This window comes from Coffea eugenioides, chromosome 6, assembly GCF_003713205.1.
Source record: "Coffea eugenioides isolate CCC68of chromosome 6, Ceug_1.0, whole genome shotgun sequence".
In the NCBI taxonomy this organism is placed as follows: domain Eukaryota; kingdom Viridiplantae; phylum Streptophyta; class Magnoliopsida; order Gentianales; family Rubiaceae; genus Coffea; species Coffea eugenioides.
The window spans coordinates 5,167,434-5,182,886 of record NC_040040.1 but is presented as its reverse complement, the minus strand read 5'-3'; the positions used below and the strand labels follow the sequence as shown (position 1 = coordinate 5,182,886).

The 15,453-nt window shown below is 34.9% G+C and overlaps 1 protein-coding gene and 2 non-coding genes across 3 annotated transcripts; all 3 read left to right on the top strand.

The window, feature by feature from the left end:
- Positions 1-1,981: 1,981 nt before the first annotated feature.
- On the top strand, positions 1,982-2,790 carry LOC113776164. Its single transcript, XM_027321268.1, has 2 exons — positions 1,982-2,329; positions 2,362-2,790. Exons 1-2 carry the CDS (start codon positions 2,018-2,020, stop codon positions 2,473-2,475), a joined length of 426 nt encoding a protein of 141 aa, XP_027177069.1. The 5' UTR covers positions 1,982-2,017; the 3' UTR covers positions 2,476-2,790.
- Positions 2,791-3,349: 559 nt separating this feature from the next.
- On the top strand, positions 3,350-3,422 carry TRNAA-AGC. Its single transcript has one exon. It is a non-coding gene; the product is annotated as a tRNA-Ala (tRNA).
- Positions 3,423-5,148: 1,726 nt separating this feature from the next.
- On the top strand, positions 5,149-5,221 carry TRNAA-AGC. The gene has a single exon. It is a non-coding gene; the product is annotated as a tRNA-Ala (tRNA).
- Positions 5,222-15,453: the final 10,232 nt, after the last annotated feature.

Genomic DNA, 15,453 nt, shown 5'->3' with positions numbered 1-15,453 from the left:
TGCTCAAACTAAAAAAAAAACTAAAAATTTTTTAAAAACAAATATACAGTTAAACACATAAAAAAATAATTGCTACTAAACATTACTAATTAACATGTTATATTAAATTCAATGATCCTACACCATTAATTATTTTAAATTCAATTATCAATAGCTTCGATTATGTGCCAACTACCATATTTTTTACCAGCCCAATGTTATTATTTGTAATTCCTACCCAATTCCTACATGGATGTGCACTACTTTTGCAAAAATTTCATCCTTAATTAATCAAATAAAAATAAAACAAAAAATGAGGGAAACATATGAAAATTGAGGGGAAAAAGAAGAAAATGCAAAAAAATCAACTAAAGATAGTAATATAGAAAAAAAAAGCCTTGAAAAGAAAAAAAATTAAACTTACCAAGATGTTGGAAAACAAGAAAAGTTGAAATTTTCAACTTGTTTACAATCTGCTAAAGATAATAACCTGATAATAATGGTGAAGACTTGAGAAAATCTTGTTGTGGATATTTGGGTTAAAAATGGTTAAGAAGAAAAAATTGAAAAAAAAAAATAAGAGAAGAACTTGATGTTTTAATATATTTTTTAGTCAAGTAGAATTCTCAACAAACTTAACTACAGTCTAGCGGTAAGATTGTCATATGCAAATTGGGAGACCCAGGTTCGAATCATGGCTACACCATTCTTGGTATTTTGTTGAAAAATTTAAAAAACCGCCGGTTCACGGTTCTTAACGGTTCACACGGTTCGTCCGGTTCGTCCGAGTTTCAACGGTTCTCCATGAACTTCCGGCTTTAGCATTAGACCGGACCGGTGACATGGCCGGTTCGCGGTCCAACCGGTCGAACCGGCCGGTCCGGTCCGGTTCTGAAAACACTGTTTAGAATAGATAACTGTTGATTGACAAAAAAAAAAGTATCTGCCTCGGACTGATATCTAACGCCTATCCAGACATCATCACGTTGTGGGATGTGTATCGAAGTAATATTGGGCCGGGGTAAAAGCAAAATGACGCAACCATATCTGGGCCATGAGCGATCTACAATCGGGAAAGATAAATATTTGTACAGATAAGCAACTTCGAGTTGCTAATTGCAGCCCAGATCTGACCCGGATTAACCCCTGAAAATCATAAATATTATTTGTGCAAGTGGATCTGAATTAAATAATGAAGTGCGGTCCTTTCCTCTAACGTATTTTTCAATCAATTTTTTATTTTATATATATATTAGATTGTTACAATATATTTTTTTTACAAAAATTTTAAAAAATAACAATCGAAACGAGATATAAAATCTTTGACTCAGTAATTCTAATAGTGATAATCGGATTCAGGATGTTAAACTGCTTGTTTGTACATTATCAAGTTGAAACAATGAGGTAGCTCATTGTCTAGATAGACATGCAAGAGAGGTAACTCATTGTCTAGCTCATTGATCGGAGTCTTTAAGTTTCCATCTTTTGTAACATTCGCTGTGTGCAGGGACATTTACGTTTGATGAAATGAAATTTAACGATCTTATTTATTAATTACTAATTAAAATAAAATCTTGATTAAAGAAGATCTTGTTGACACGAAATTTTATTACATTGCAAATAAATCCCACAATAAAGTGAAGCGTTATTTACACTCCAATTTTATTAATCATATTTTTACTATCATTTTAATCATATAGTTTTCATCTATTAAATTATAAAATAAAATAAATAATGAGGGTGTAAATAATAAAAAATAAAATGCAAATACCATTTTCTTCTCTTTGACAAATTAAAAACACGAATGAATAAATTAGAAGGCATTAGTCACTGCATGAGGTGACGGGAACAAGACACGTTACCGCATCCACCAAGTGGCACTCATCCCTCTCTCCCACCTTGCCAACGAATTCTCAATGCCGTGGCTACCAGCCAGCCTGCCACTCGGCCTAGCTTCCCCAGGTTGAGTCAACAACATTAAAGACCCACACCCACAACATATTTTTCTTCAGCAGCAAAATAAATAAAAGTTGAGAAAATGAATCGCGTAGATGATGATGCCAAAGAAACTGTTACGTCCAGAGCCGTAAGCGGAGACGAGGAGGGGCGAAAGCGTGTGGAGAAAGTGGAAGTAGACAGTCCCAACGTGGACACGCTTAAGTACATAGAAAGGAAACTGATTGACAAGGGCGTGCAGAGACAAGACCGTCGTCCTATTGATGGGATTCCGTTAGGCCGTCAGCATAAGTCCGGTCACGGGGGAAAGTATACGTGGGAGGGGCCCAGGGACACTGCGGAGAATGAACTGGGTGCAGCTCCTCCTGCCATAGATGAAAACGATCCAAACTATGTGGACGAAGAGGCGGAGGACAGGATACTTAGGGGGAGGTTAGTGGGGTCGCCGGATTGGTGGTCGGAGAGTTGGAGGTCCCTAAACTTGCTGAAGAAGGTGTGGCTCGGATTGATGTTGATCCTCAATTGCAGACCAATATTTAGTTTTTTTTTCTGTTTTTTCAATTGGAATGATTTAATTTTGTAACTGAGAGGTTTAGTTTGTAGGCATGCAAACTTTGTGCTTTTCTTTTTATTTTTTTATTTTCTGGGTAACTTAAACTTAGTAGTGCTTTTCTGCCTTTTCTTGAGCAGCCCTGCTGTCTCGGTAGTGGTAACATTTTTTGTGGTCACTTTTTAGTTTTTTTTTTTTCCCCAGTAAAATCAGCGCTTCTGAGTTCAGTTCTCAATAAGCACCAGTATTAGTGTGCAACTGTAATTGAATGCTTGATGGAATAAAGAAACATCTTTCCTGTTGAATTTTAGTGTTTCCAATAAAATTGGGAGCAAATTATCTAGTAGCTATTAAACCTTTGAATAGTTGAGTTTTGGTAATTCAAATATTAGTAATATATTTTTACTCACTAAATTATTAAAAATATAAATTTTGAGTCATTTCAATGTTATTGTTAATTCTGTCAGATTTAACTATTAATAATGTGTCTTGTGACACGTGCATATCTTCAAATTTGATAGAGTTAATGATGAAATCAAACGAAATGTCCTGAAATTTATATTTTGATAGTTGGATAAGTAGAAATATAATATTATTTAAATTCACACATTCGATAGTAGAACAATGTAAATGTAATATTAATCATTAAGTGATCAAATTTTGACTATTAAAAAAATTTAGTGATTATCGAAATACTTTACTCTAAAATTGGAGTTTCGACACTTTTGAAGCTACGCGAATCTTCTGGCATTGTAACGAGGTATCGGTTATTCTCGTTTAGCACCGGCAGTCCGGCACCATCATCGTCTGCGGATGATTCTATTTAGTGAGTATCTAATTTCCATTGCTACAGTGGTCATACGAGGGGATGTAGCTCAGATGGTAGAGCGCTCGCTTAGCATGCGAGAGGTACGGGGATCGATACCCCGCATCTCCACTAAGGACTTATTATTCCAACCGCTAGTATGGATCGTGATGATGCTAGCTCTCCATGGTTCCTACCTTTTTATCCCGCCATCATAGGACCCCTGATTTCCCAAAATGAGCGAAAGTAGAGGAGCAATTACTTTTTTCCCAACCAAAAATCTTTTTACAACTTAAGAGTACCTGCAAGTGGGGTAAATAGGGTTTGTAGATAATACTCTTATTCTCAGGTAACTTAAACTTAGTGCTTTTCTGCCTCTTCCTTAGCAGCCCTGCTGTCTAGGTAGCAGTAACATTTTTGTGCTCGCTTTTTAGTTTTTTTTTTTTAACTAGTAAAATCAGCACTTTTGAGTAGGGACGAGTAAAATTACCCGCTAACTAGAAAACTCGCCATATTCGATTTGATCTGATCCGAAAATTAGGATACTCGATCTGCATTATTTGATCGGGTCAAAAGGAGGTCAGGTACTTGTTTAGATGCGAAGCAGGTTAAGATTACATAATTAAAAATCCATGAGTATTCGATTCGTCCTTCATATATATATTTTTTATTTTTATACATATATTATAAAAGAATATTTTTAGAGTTAAATAAGTAATTTCATTGAACAAATTGCATTACAAATATAAGAGACTATAGTTTATTTACAAGATTCATTTGTAGAGATCATCATCTTATATTTTATAGAAAATAGTTTAATTAACGTGGAACATATATTTAAAAAAAAAAGGTACTTATTTCAAAGTTTTATTGATTTTAAATTCTTTTAAATTATTTTCTTTTTTCTTTTATTCTCTTCTCATTTTGTTTTTTGATGGGAGGTTTTTTTTAGAAAAAAATCTTTATTAAATTTTAAATGAATGTGTAAAATGTAAAATTAAATTAATATAAATCATTTTTTAAAATTAAATGATAAATTGGACGGGACAAGTACTCGTTGATCCTGACTCTATCTCAGCGGGTATCTTATAACTAGGTACTTATTGATATGCAGGGCGGATAATAGTCAGAAAATGGTTGACTGCAAAATACGGGTCAAAATAACCAAATGATGGACGGGACGGGTACCCAACTTGCATCCAATCCTACGTCTAAGTTCATTTCTCAATAAGCACCAGTATTAGTGTGCAACTGTAATTGAATGCTTGATGGAATAAAAGAAACATTTTTCCTGTAGCTTTTCAGTGCTTCCAATAAATTTCTGAGCAAATTATTCAATAGCCATTAGACCTCTGAATGGTTGAGTTTTGGTAATTCAATCATTAATAGTATATTTTTATCCATTAAATTATTAAAAGTATAAATTTTGAGTCATTTCATATGATGTCATTGATAACTTTGTCAGATTTAACTATTAATAATGTGCCTTACGAATCGTGCAAACCTTTAAAGTTGGTAGAGTTAACGATGGAATCAGACGCAGTGATCCAAAATTCACACTTTTGATAGTTCAACGAATAGAAATATAATATTATTTAAATTCACACTTTTGATAGTGGAAATATAATATTAATCATTAAGCAGATCAAATTTTGACTATTGAAAAAATTTAGTGACTATCCGAATACTTTAATCTAAAATTGGAGTTTGCGACACTTTTGAAGCTACGCGAATTTTCTAGCCATTTAAATTGCAAATCGGTTATTCTAGTTAAGTACCGGCACCATCATCGTTTGCGGATAATTCTAGTTGCTGACCCTGTAATATTCCATTCCCCATTCCCACTGGGTGCACACGAGGGGATGTAGCTCAGATGGTAGAGCGCTCGCTTAGCATGCGAGAGGTACGGGGATCGATACCCCGCATCTCCATTATGGAGTCATTATTACTGCCAACCGTCAGTATGGACCGTGATCTCGCTAGCGCTCCATGGTTCTTGCTACCTTTTTCTCCCGCCATCACAAACAAGTCTCCTGAATTCCCAAAATGAGTGGAAGTAGAGGAACAATTCCTTTTTCCCAACCAAAAATCTTTTTACAACTTACAAGAGTACCTGTAAGTGGGGTAAATAGGGTTTGTAGATAATACACTCTTATTAGTTGCATATCTTTTATATTATATTTTAATGTCGTCGGTTGGCACTGCAAACACGTTCTTGCATTAGAAATGTAGAAAATCCCACAATCTCATTTATTTCTAATGGTTGATTACCAAATTCAAGATCAGTCGTTTGTACAAGAATCTCAATCAATGGAACTCTAAAAACATAGTACTGTTTGCAAATTGACTGCCAAAACGATATTGGATCTGGGGATCATAAAGGTCATTGCTGATCAATCACCGACGCCATTCTCATCAAGCGCCTACGTCTGATTGAGATGTAAAGAAGTTTGTTTTTAGCATTAGAGTTCATCAGTTTAGTGGGTTACAACAATCTGATACTATGCATGAATTGGTATTCGATTATTGGATAGGTGATGGCGATACCTCTCGCATCATGATTTTGTACATGACCAGTGTTATTTTTTTAGCATAAAGTTAAAACACGTTAAATGCCCCCGCGTGAATGGTCCAACGGTAGCACCTCTCAATGGTGACCGCGAGGTCCCGAGTTCGAGTCTCTACTTTGCTGGATTCCTCCGCTCATTTATCGTGCTAGGGTCGGGTTGGGGCGTCGGACCTGGATCGCAGGGGATTAGTCGGACCCCGTAAAAATTGACCCGGACACAGACCCGGACACCTCTGTGTCGACAAAAAAATAAAATAAAAAAATAAAAAAAATAAAAAACGTTAAACAAATAAGCAAATAAATTGTAAAGAAAAGGCATAAGGGTAAATGTCGTAGAGGTATCGTCGTCCTTCATTGGCTCTTAGTCGTCTCATATGTTCGCAAGCTTCTATATATAGGATTCTTCTCTCCATCTTTGAGAAGGGGGGGGGGGGGTTGGACCAAGCTTGTCGTCTAACGGCACCATTATATTGTATATAACAATAACAATAACAATAATAATTCTTAGTAGTATACGATCGTTCAATGTAATTGCTTAATTCAACGGTTTAGGATTTTCTAAATTTTGTAAGACTTTTACAGGTAGGTAGTTTGTAACACTCAACGTACTATCAATTATGTAGTAAGAAGATTAAGAAATCAGAAGCGGAGGCCATGGCAGTAGTATTTCGTAACTACCCACCAACCGCAGAATGTCCATACTTGTTTGTTTGCAACATTACACCGTCAATCTTACGTTCGATCTCCAACTATGACTGTTTTCTGATCTACTTTTGCTATTCAAAATGGTATCGGCTGTATACATACGTTCCTTCCTTCCATCCTTCCTGGAGTACGCAGCTGGCAATATCCTTAGTATCTTCCCTTCTACTTAGGAAAGGTTATCGTGCATGGATAAACCTAGCGATAATAGTACCTTTGATAATCTTCTTGACTTCTTTCTTTCCAGAACCAGAAGATCTCCAAACCCTTCCACCCGATCGAGTTCCCAGCTGGATATAGAGTACTAGTAGCCCTTCCAGCTCGCAAGTGTTCCCGCCGCTTGGCTCAACTTAGTACGAACGCAGTAGTATTTCAGGAGCGGTAGCATTCCCAAGGAATTCGTATTTGAATTGGTTAACCCACTACGATATATATGAGTATAAGTATAGCAACAGCAGAAGCAACGTTAATTATGAGTTGGCAGTGGCACCGTCCAACATTTTTCTTTTTTAAGTTTTCGTGAATATGGTGGCCATATAATACAAATGTCCTGGGGAAATCTCACGGCCAAATTGTTTAGTACTCCAGAAGAGCAGATGGTATTTGACCTTGGTTTTCTAATGCTACTACGTACTATGCGAGATGAACAGGTCGCTAAAGCTTTCTGAGTTCAATCTCCTAACTAATGCATGAAGCAGAAGCCATTTTCTATTGCTGTGGAATACCAGTAATCCTCGTAAACTATTATGCCACGAGACGAGACTAATTCTGTTTGTCAATGGAAACGAGATAAAAAGGCGAAGGAAGGCGATCAACACAATTAAACTATAATATTTTTATGCTGATTAGGTGCTGAATGATAGTCCGGGTAAGGTCCGATGTCTAATCCTGGGTTAATTAACTATGAACTTCACAACATCTCAGATGAGAACTCATGAGACAGCTTAGCCACAACATCGCCCTCCATGTCTGCTATGAGAGTCTACCAACTACACTTACCAGAACTTTAGCAGTCAAACCGCGGTAATACTTCCAAACGGGAAAAAAAAAAAAGAAAAGAAAACTGGAACCTTCTTGATTAGCAATATATTTCTCCTGAAATGGACAGTGAAATTTCATCTTTTACATTCTACTAGCAATATTCTACCCTGCATTTTGCAACTTGAAAATTTTTCTTAGCTTATCAAATATCTTTCTATTGATTCTACTTAATTTAGACCTGTAAACTACTGTAACAGCGATGCTTTGCAACCTAAAGAACAATTTGGAGAGTTTTTTTTTTTCCTTTTTTTGGGGGGAGGGGAGAGGGTGGTTGTGTTGAAGACATTTTAGAAATTCATAATTGACGGGGATCTTACACGGTGATTAGTTAGAAAACATGTCATTATAGGAAGGTTTATCGATCAATCGAGTAAATATGGGAAATTAAAATTTTTGCAAGAAATAGTCAAATCTAAACAGTACATATGATGATGATGGTGTCAATATCTCATCGTGCCAAGTCTATGAGTTGGTAAGAGGCTGCGAAAGACGAAGACCTGTTTATTTAGAGAATCCGATGCGGTAGATCGAAGTTTCATAATCTAAACGTATTTAATTGAAATTGATTATAGGACAGAGTTTTCAATTATTAACAAAAAAAAAAAATTCGTTAAGTTTTTGCACAAGCTACTAACTTGTAGTATAATTCAATCAAAGCTGGGAATTCATAAAATCCAATAACCATAAAGGGCCAACCCTGGTTTTCCCACCCAAAAAAAAAAGAAAAGAAAAAAGAGTCTATGATATCATTCTTCGTGCCGTTAACCACTGTGAAGCAATTCAATCTGCCAGGCCCGACTAAGGAACAAAAACTTCGGGGCGTTTCAGGGATTTGAAACCCAAGCGCAAAATGTTTTCAACCACCAAATTATATGTTTGCGGATATTCTCTGCATTGTGCCGGGGAACTTCCAGGGCACGGTACAGATAGATAGTGCGATCAAACGTTAGATTGTAAACTCAAATGATTCTATGGCATGCCATTGATTTACGGGATGTTGAGAGATCATGGACAGTCGAGCAGTCTCCATAACATGTCTGTCTGTTTTTTTTTTTTCAATGTCTAGCTGTAGCAGCTGCGAACTGAAACGACAGCGCGTGCCACAAAACAATTCCCCCAACTCCATCAACTCAATTCTGAATAATTCATCGCTCCACCTAACAAAGACTTGCTAGTATATATGTACGCATGCATCCTAGAACTTGTATCAGTATATATATATTCCTCTTTGGCAAAGTTTGAATACCGTATATGAAAATTGCGTTGTACTCCTTTCTTGAGGTTGTAGCGGTTTTCGAAATTATAATAATATTATTATATAGGAGGAGTGCTGAATGGTACTGAACTAAATTGCGTTGTTCCTGTTCGATTCCTCATCACTGTGGCAGTACCTGTAAATTAAAGGCAGCAATTTCTACTGATACAAGAGTCTTTACAAGGCAAGGAAAAAAAAAAAAAAGTGATTTGTGTAAGAATCTGCAAGTCCATGGAATGGTGACGCAAGGGGTTCTACCCAGTCAATCCATGGACAAATCTTTTGTCAGGTAGCAGCTTTGAGAAGTCTCTAAAGCGAGAAACGCCAATGCTGCGGGAAGATATTATAGCAGATGATTACGTTTCTTCCAGGGAAAGTCCGAATTGGATACATTCATCCGTTTCAGCTCTATTAGGAGGCTAAACAATGCAGCTTACTTTTAAGTATTCATTAAGTTAGATAGGAATTCCAACTGCTAATTTTGTTCTTACCAAGAAGTATACATCCAAATATAATTAAATCCACGGTCAAGTGTGCATGAAAGAAAATAACAAGTATGGGGCCCAAAATATATATGATATTATCTTGAAAATTTAGTGATCGAGAATCTTAAACTTGTTCTTGCTTTTATGCTTGAGTTGGTAGATGGATTAATGTGACAAGCTTGCTAGCTAGTAGACCCATTATCTTTCTATATATAAAAAAGTATGAGGAAAGAGTTTGGCATTGAAATTTCACGTCATCTTTTATTTTTTTTATTTTCATTCTCACAAAAATAAATATTTACTAAAAATAATTACTTAAGTTTAGTAACTTCTTATAATTTTTACATCCAATAAATTTTTTTATTTGCCAAAAAAATCATAACTTCTTTCTTTTTCAAAATATAAAACTTCCATTGGTTTTAATAAAAACAACTTAATTTTTTCTAATTTGCACACCTTTCTATACATAAAGCATGAGGAGGGCGTTTGATATTAAAGTTTTACGTGATCTTTTAGTTTTCCAATTTTAATCTCACAAAAATAAAGATTCACAAAAAATAATTAATTAAGTTTAGTAAATTCTAATAACTTCCACTTCCAATATATAGCTCTTTTTTTTTCCTTTTAAAAAAAATCTCTTTTTTATTGTTTGCCAAAAAATTCATAACCTCTTCTTCTTCTTTTTTTTTTCTCTCAAGAAAAGAAAACTACTAATAACTTCAGTTGGTTTTTTTAAATAAGACAACTTAATTTTTTTCCCCCAAATCTTACATATATAAAGCGTCCAACGCCTTATGAACAGTGCAGGATGAGCCGGTTATGCCGTTATTTGTCTGGTTTTGAGGGGCCTTTTGGTCCTTTGATGAAGTGGTTTCGTTGTACATTGTCACTTATGTCCAGGTGGCTCTCTATTGGGGTTACAGGGACGGTTACAGTGCCTTGCTTCTTTGGTGAGATGTTGTACCCTACCATTTAAATGCATGAATACGTTCATGAGATATCATGTCTCCAGCTTCCTAATTTTCAAAACCATATCAGGGTTTAGAAATATTCCAGTGAATGAGTCAGGGGATCGTATTTAATGTGGTGTAGTTAATGAACAATAGGACCTATAAAGATTTAGTCAAGAAGAATTGGTCTGGTCCACAACCGGGGATTTGGCTCTTTCCAGTGGATCCCTTTTCCGTTGTTTACAATGCATAACATAAATACATTACACCCCTATTTCATTTATTGGTAAAGATTAGGATTAGTCAAATTTAATGATGACCGTGTTCCTTCCTAATAAATAAAACACATGTCATGTATCTAATTATGATGGGCATTGTGAGAAATGAAGAGGGGATCCACTAAAGAGAGGAGCTGAATCTGACAACAAGAACCTGTGAAGATTCATAAGCCAAGTTAAGAAGTAAGAATTGTCTATAAATACTTACCTAATTGTTTGTACTCTTTATATTTTGTTTGTAATTAATTAAATCAGTTTTTTTTGGGACAAATTAATTTTATCATTGACTTGACTTGTTATTGTAAATATACTCGTTTGACTTGTTAGTACTCCAAAACCATGAAGTGATCATTTATCCAAGAGAACACTTTTCTATTCTCTTAAAAGAGTCACACTAAACCTTATAAGAAGGAAGAGGAAAATGGAAAGACTTAACAGCCAAAGGAGAGATTTACAATTACCTAATTACCATTTAGTGTTGTTATCACTGACCTAGTTGGGAAAAAGAACATAGGACTACGTAATAATTTCGGCACAATTCAAGAACTTGGATTTTTTTTTTTCAATTTGAAGTGAGACTCCAAGACTTATGAGGATGCATCTCACAATCATTTAATTAATGGTTAATCATAATTAATCCCCTTAAAGTATACCTCATTTCTCACTTTACCCCCTAACCATTTTTTTGTCTCACTTTACCCCCATTTTTAATGAATTCTTTGGAGATGGAAATTCATTTGAAAAAATAACTAAACAATAAGTGTTTGGTAACCCATTTGAATAGACTTTGCTACAAAATACATTTTTGAGAGTCACCCAATAGTCAAGTTTATCTCATCCTTAAACTTGAATTATATTTTAAAATCAACAAAAGAAGACAATTTTCGTTAACAAAATATTTAATTTTGATTATCGTTGATAGGTTTAGAATTTACTTCATTTTCCTAAGGTTGCCATGACTTTGGCCTTGGTGGGTCCAACATCTTTAAAATGGCCTATATTGACCGTAAATAGCCTAATGAACTTCACTCTCAGAACTCCGGTCTCTCGGAACTATAGTAGCAATAATTTTTATAATGAAAGAAAAGGAAATCTTACATATATAAAGCGTCCAACGCCTTATGAACAGTGCAGGATGAGCCGGTTATGCCGTTATTTGTCTGGCTTTGAGAGGCCTTTTGGTCCTTTGATGATGGGTGGCAGTGGTTTCGTTGTACATTGTCACTTATGTCCAGGTGGCTCTCGGCTCTCTTCTAATTTATGTCCGTGATTCTTGTGACTTTGAGGGGCGTTTTGGTCTTTTGGTATTGGATGGCAATGGTTTTGCTGGAAATTCACTTGTGTCGGAGTGGGTTATCCAGTAATTTTCACCAACTTTGAGGGCATTTGGTATTATTAGTGGGGTAACAAATTTTTTGGAATGGTTGGTGTGCGTTTAATTTCCTTCTTCAGGTGTGCGTTTCCTTTTGTGAGCAAAATTCATAGATATCAGACTGGCTTGTGGTTAACTGTCCAATTGTACGAAATATATTACATTAAAATTAGGACCATCAAATTAAAATTAACTCCTCTTACCAACAAAAAAAATTAAATTAACTCCGCTTGCGAAGTTTATTGCATGGAAATTAAGACCGCTTCACAAATTAAGATTAGTGGTGAGTGGGCGATGTAACCTTGCACTTTCTGCAAGCTGTTGCCCGGTTGTTTCTTCAGTTAAAATGGTTAGAGGGTCCACCTATTTTGCAATATATATATATATATAGGATCCCCATGTAAAATTTTTTTTTTTGCAAAGGATAAACTTTCGTCATAAAAAAATGCAATTTAAGCAATGGATTATAGTTTTTGAACTTTTACAGTAGGCCCAACTTTTTTCTTTCGAGCATGAAAAATGATTCAATAAATACATATTTTCTAACCCTAAGCACGAGTTTATCACCCCATTTGATAGAATAGTTCCACCAGTTATTTTTTAGCATTTTATTCTAACCATCCTTAACACAAGTTGATTTGGAATTCACTATTTAAAGTTTCCAACTATCTCTTGATTTTGAATACCATTTTTATTAAAAAAGAAAAGAAAAAGAGAAACTCACCTATTTTAGCACATGATTTAAGAACACAAAATAACCTATAATTTTGCAGCTTATGATACAGATTACCAAAAAAAAAAAAATCATCAACCAAGTAAGAGAAAGAATCATCAAATAATTAAGAATTATAAATCCAAAGAACCTAGAAAGTAGAAAAGAAAAAGTTTGAGCTCAAGAAATTATTAGATATTGTATATATCTAAGCCATTATCTTAGTGAAAATTCAAAGAGCTTCTTCCATACTCCTCGTACTTACCACATAAAGTGTTGCCTCCCATACAAATTATCAAAACCAAAATTATCAAAATTTTCAAAAAAAAAGAAGAGATAGACAGCCTAAAAAAGGGAAGAAAGAAAGAAAAATAAGAAAATATGTATATTCATCCTTGCAATTTAAAGTTGTTTAATATTGAGAGTCCAGGATCATTTTCAATAGATGATGTTCTGTCCAAAGAAACCATTGGTGCTTCCTCAATTCTTGAACACTTTTAATCTATCAATCAAACAATCATCTGAATTGCAACAAAAAGAATAGGATCCAATATGAAATCTTGATTAGGAGACATGTATAGCCATATGCCTTTTAGTTCTACCTAATTGTAGGCATTAATTACTTATTAATGCTACATTAAGAATGTTAAATAATCATGCCTTTTAGTTCTGTCGAATTTTAGGCATTACTTACTGATTAATGCTATATTAAGAATGTAAGATAACCTGATTTCAAAGTCGTGTTTATTTGTGCAATTAGGAAAAAACACACACTCACACACATGACTATTATATCTAATAAAGAAAAAAAAAACACACAAACATAACAGCAAAATAATGAGTTTCAACTACCTAAAAAACTAGTAGTTATTATAACGTGAGAAGTTTTTGCGAAAGTTTAAACTGGAGTTTTGCAGTACTGGTGGCCTCTTTGGGTACGTAGATATTTGCCTGTATCGTTGACCAGATTGACAGATTTTTGTAGCTTTACCGCGAGGTCTTTGTACCATTATCATTCTAAAATGGCGTACAACGTGGGTCAATTCATTTGGTCCAACTGTATTCAGAATGAACACAAGGTTAGTTCTGTTTTCCCATCATTTTACTCATACTTCCCCATCATTGATTTCTTTTCTTCTTGTTTTGGCAAAGCAACAAGAAACCATATGAAGTAATAATAAGTATGTATCCATTCATTGATGCCAGAACTAGAAAAAGATGTCTGAACTTTGAAGTACTTGGAACCCATCCTACTTCCGACTTGTGAAACTGAAGCATTTGATTGATGAGACATGTTTCTTTAACAGGGCAACAATGGCTATCTCCGAACTGCTTTTTGTTATTCCCATTATAATATTCCTTTGTACAGTATCACCGGATGTTGACTGACTCAATAGTTTGCCCGTCTGTTAACAAGAAAAGAGAAGAGTTAGCCGCTGCTGCTACCCAGTTTCACTTGCCATCACTCTCCCAAACTCGAACCATTGCGTTGAAAGCTGTTACTCTTGACATTCTACAAAGTCCATGATTTTAAACGAAAATAAAACTGTTATAATAGATGCAGCGGAACAGAAGAACAAACAAGAACAGACAAGAACAACTTGGGAGAAATCAGATTTTATTAGGGTTGTAATCAAAATAGTTTACAGACTAAAATAAGGTGTATATATATACAATCAAACGGACTGGACCCAAAAATAAGTCCAAAACGAGACCCGAAATAAAACAGACATGGTAACTAATATATACAATAAGAAATCTCCACCTTAACTTGAATCTTCAAAGACCCCCGAACAGTTCAGCGAAGGTCGAAAATCTAATTCAAAGAATCTCAACAAAAACCTTTTAGAAGTTGAAATAAGTAGTTCCACATTTCGACAACATTAACGTTTCTATTACTACTAGAAAGCTGTAATAAGTATCTCCCGACAAGAAACTCAAGCTTCATATAATTAATTAACTGGAGAGAGATATCTCTTCGTGTGTACATCTGTTCGTAATTTCATGTGTGTACATATGACAAATTATAACAGTTGGGAGGTCGTAGTTGTAGTAGGTTACTTATGATTAATACGTTTTAACACGAACCACTCGACTTTTAATTATAACGTCATTTCTTTATCTTTTCCCTTTCTGATGAATTAATTAATTTGTCTTCATTCGAAGTGTCGAACACAAAAGATGATTTGCAGACTCTGCATTTTGAATTAAGCGAAAAGTTTCTTCAGGAGCTGAGTCCGACTTATGTGGTGTGCTGAGGATGATGAGTTACGTACACAGACAATCGCTGCTCCGGTGGAGTTTATTAATTGAAATTACGATTAAAGTAAAATGCTTGTTATTATAGGAAATAATTATGACTGTTTTGACAAACAAAAGTATGCGAGGGCTTTGTAACCTGGAACCCTTTAAGACCAAACAAGTCATCCAAAATTATTAAACTCCACTTCCTGCTCGAAAAACCACTTTTTGTTTAATTTCATATGTGGACATCCTAACGAAGGTCAGTACTTAATTTGACAAGCATCTAATTCTAAAACCACTTTCTAGAGGCTCTTGTTTTTCTAAAGACATTACAGCTTTAATTTGATTAGACTGGCATTACTGTTGCGATCATTTATTTGATTTGCCAAAAATAAACAGTGTTTTTGGGTAATATCTAGTTTATGCTGTGTTAATCATCAAGCTAATAATTGACAATCTTTTCATGATATACTATCATTTATTTGGCTGTGTAAACGAGCTAGGTGATTATCTCTATTCCCTTGTGCATCAGTGCCTAAAGGCGAATGATCAGGT

Coding starts and splice junctions, on each gene's coding strand:
- LOC113776164 (XM_027321268.1), top strand. CDS start 2,018: ATGAATCGCGTAGATGATGATGCCAAAGAAACTGTTACGTCCAGAGCC. Junction 2,330..2,361: donor ATGAAAACGATCCAAACTAT/GTGGACGAAGAG, acceptor CAGGATACTTAG/GGGGAGGTTAGTGGGGTCGC.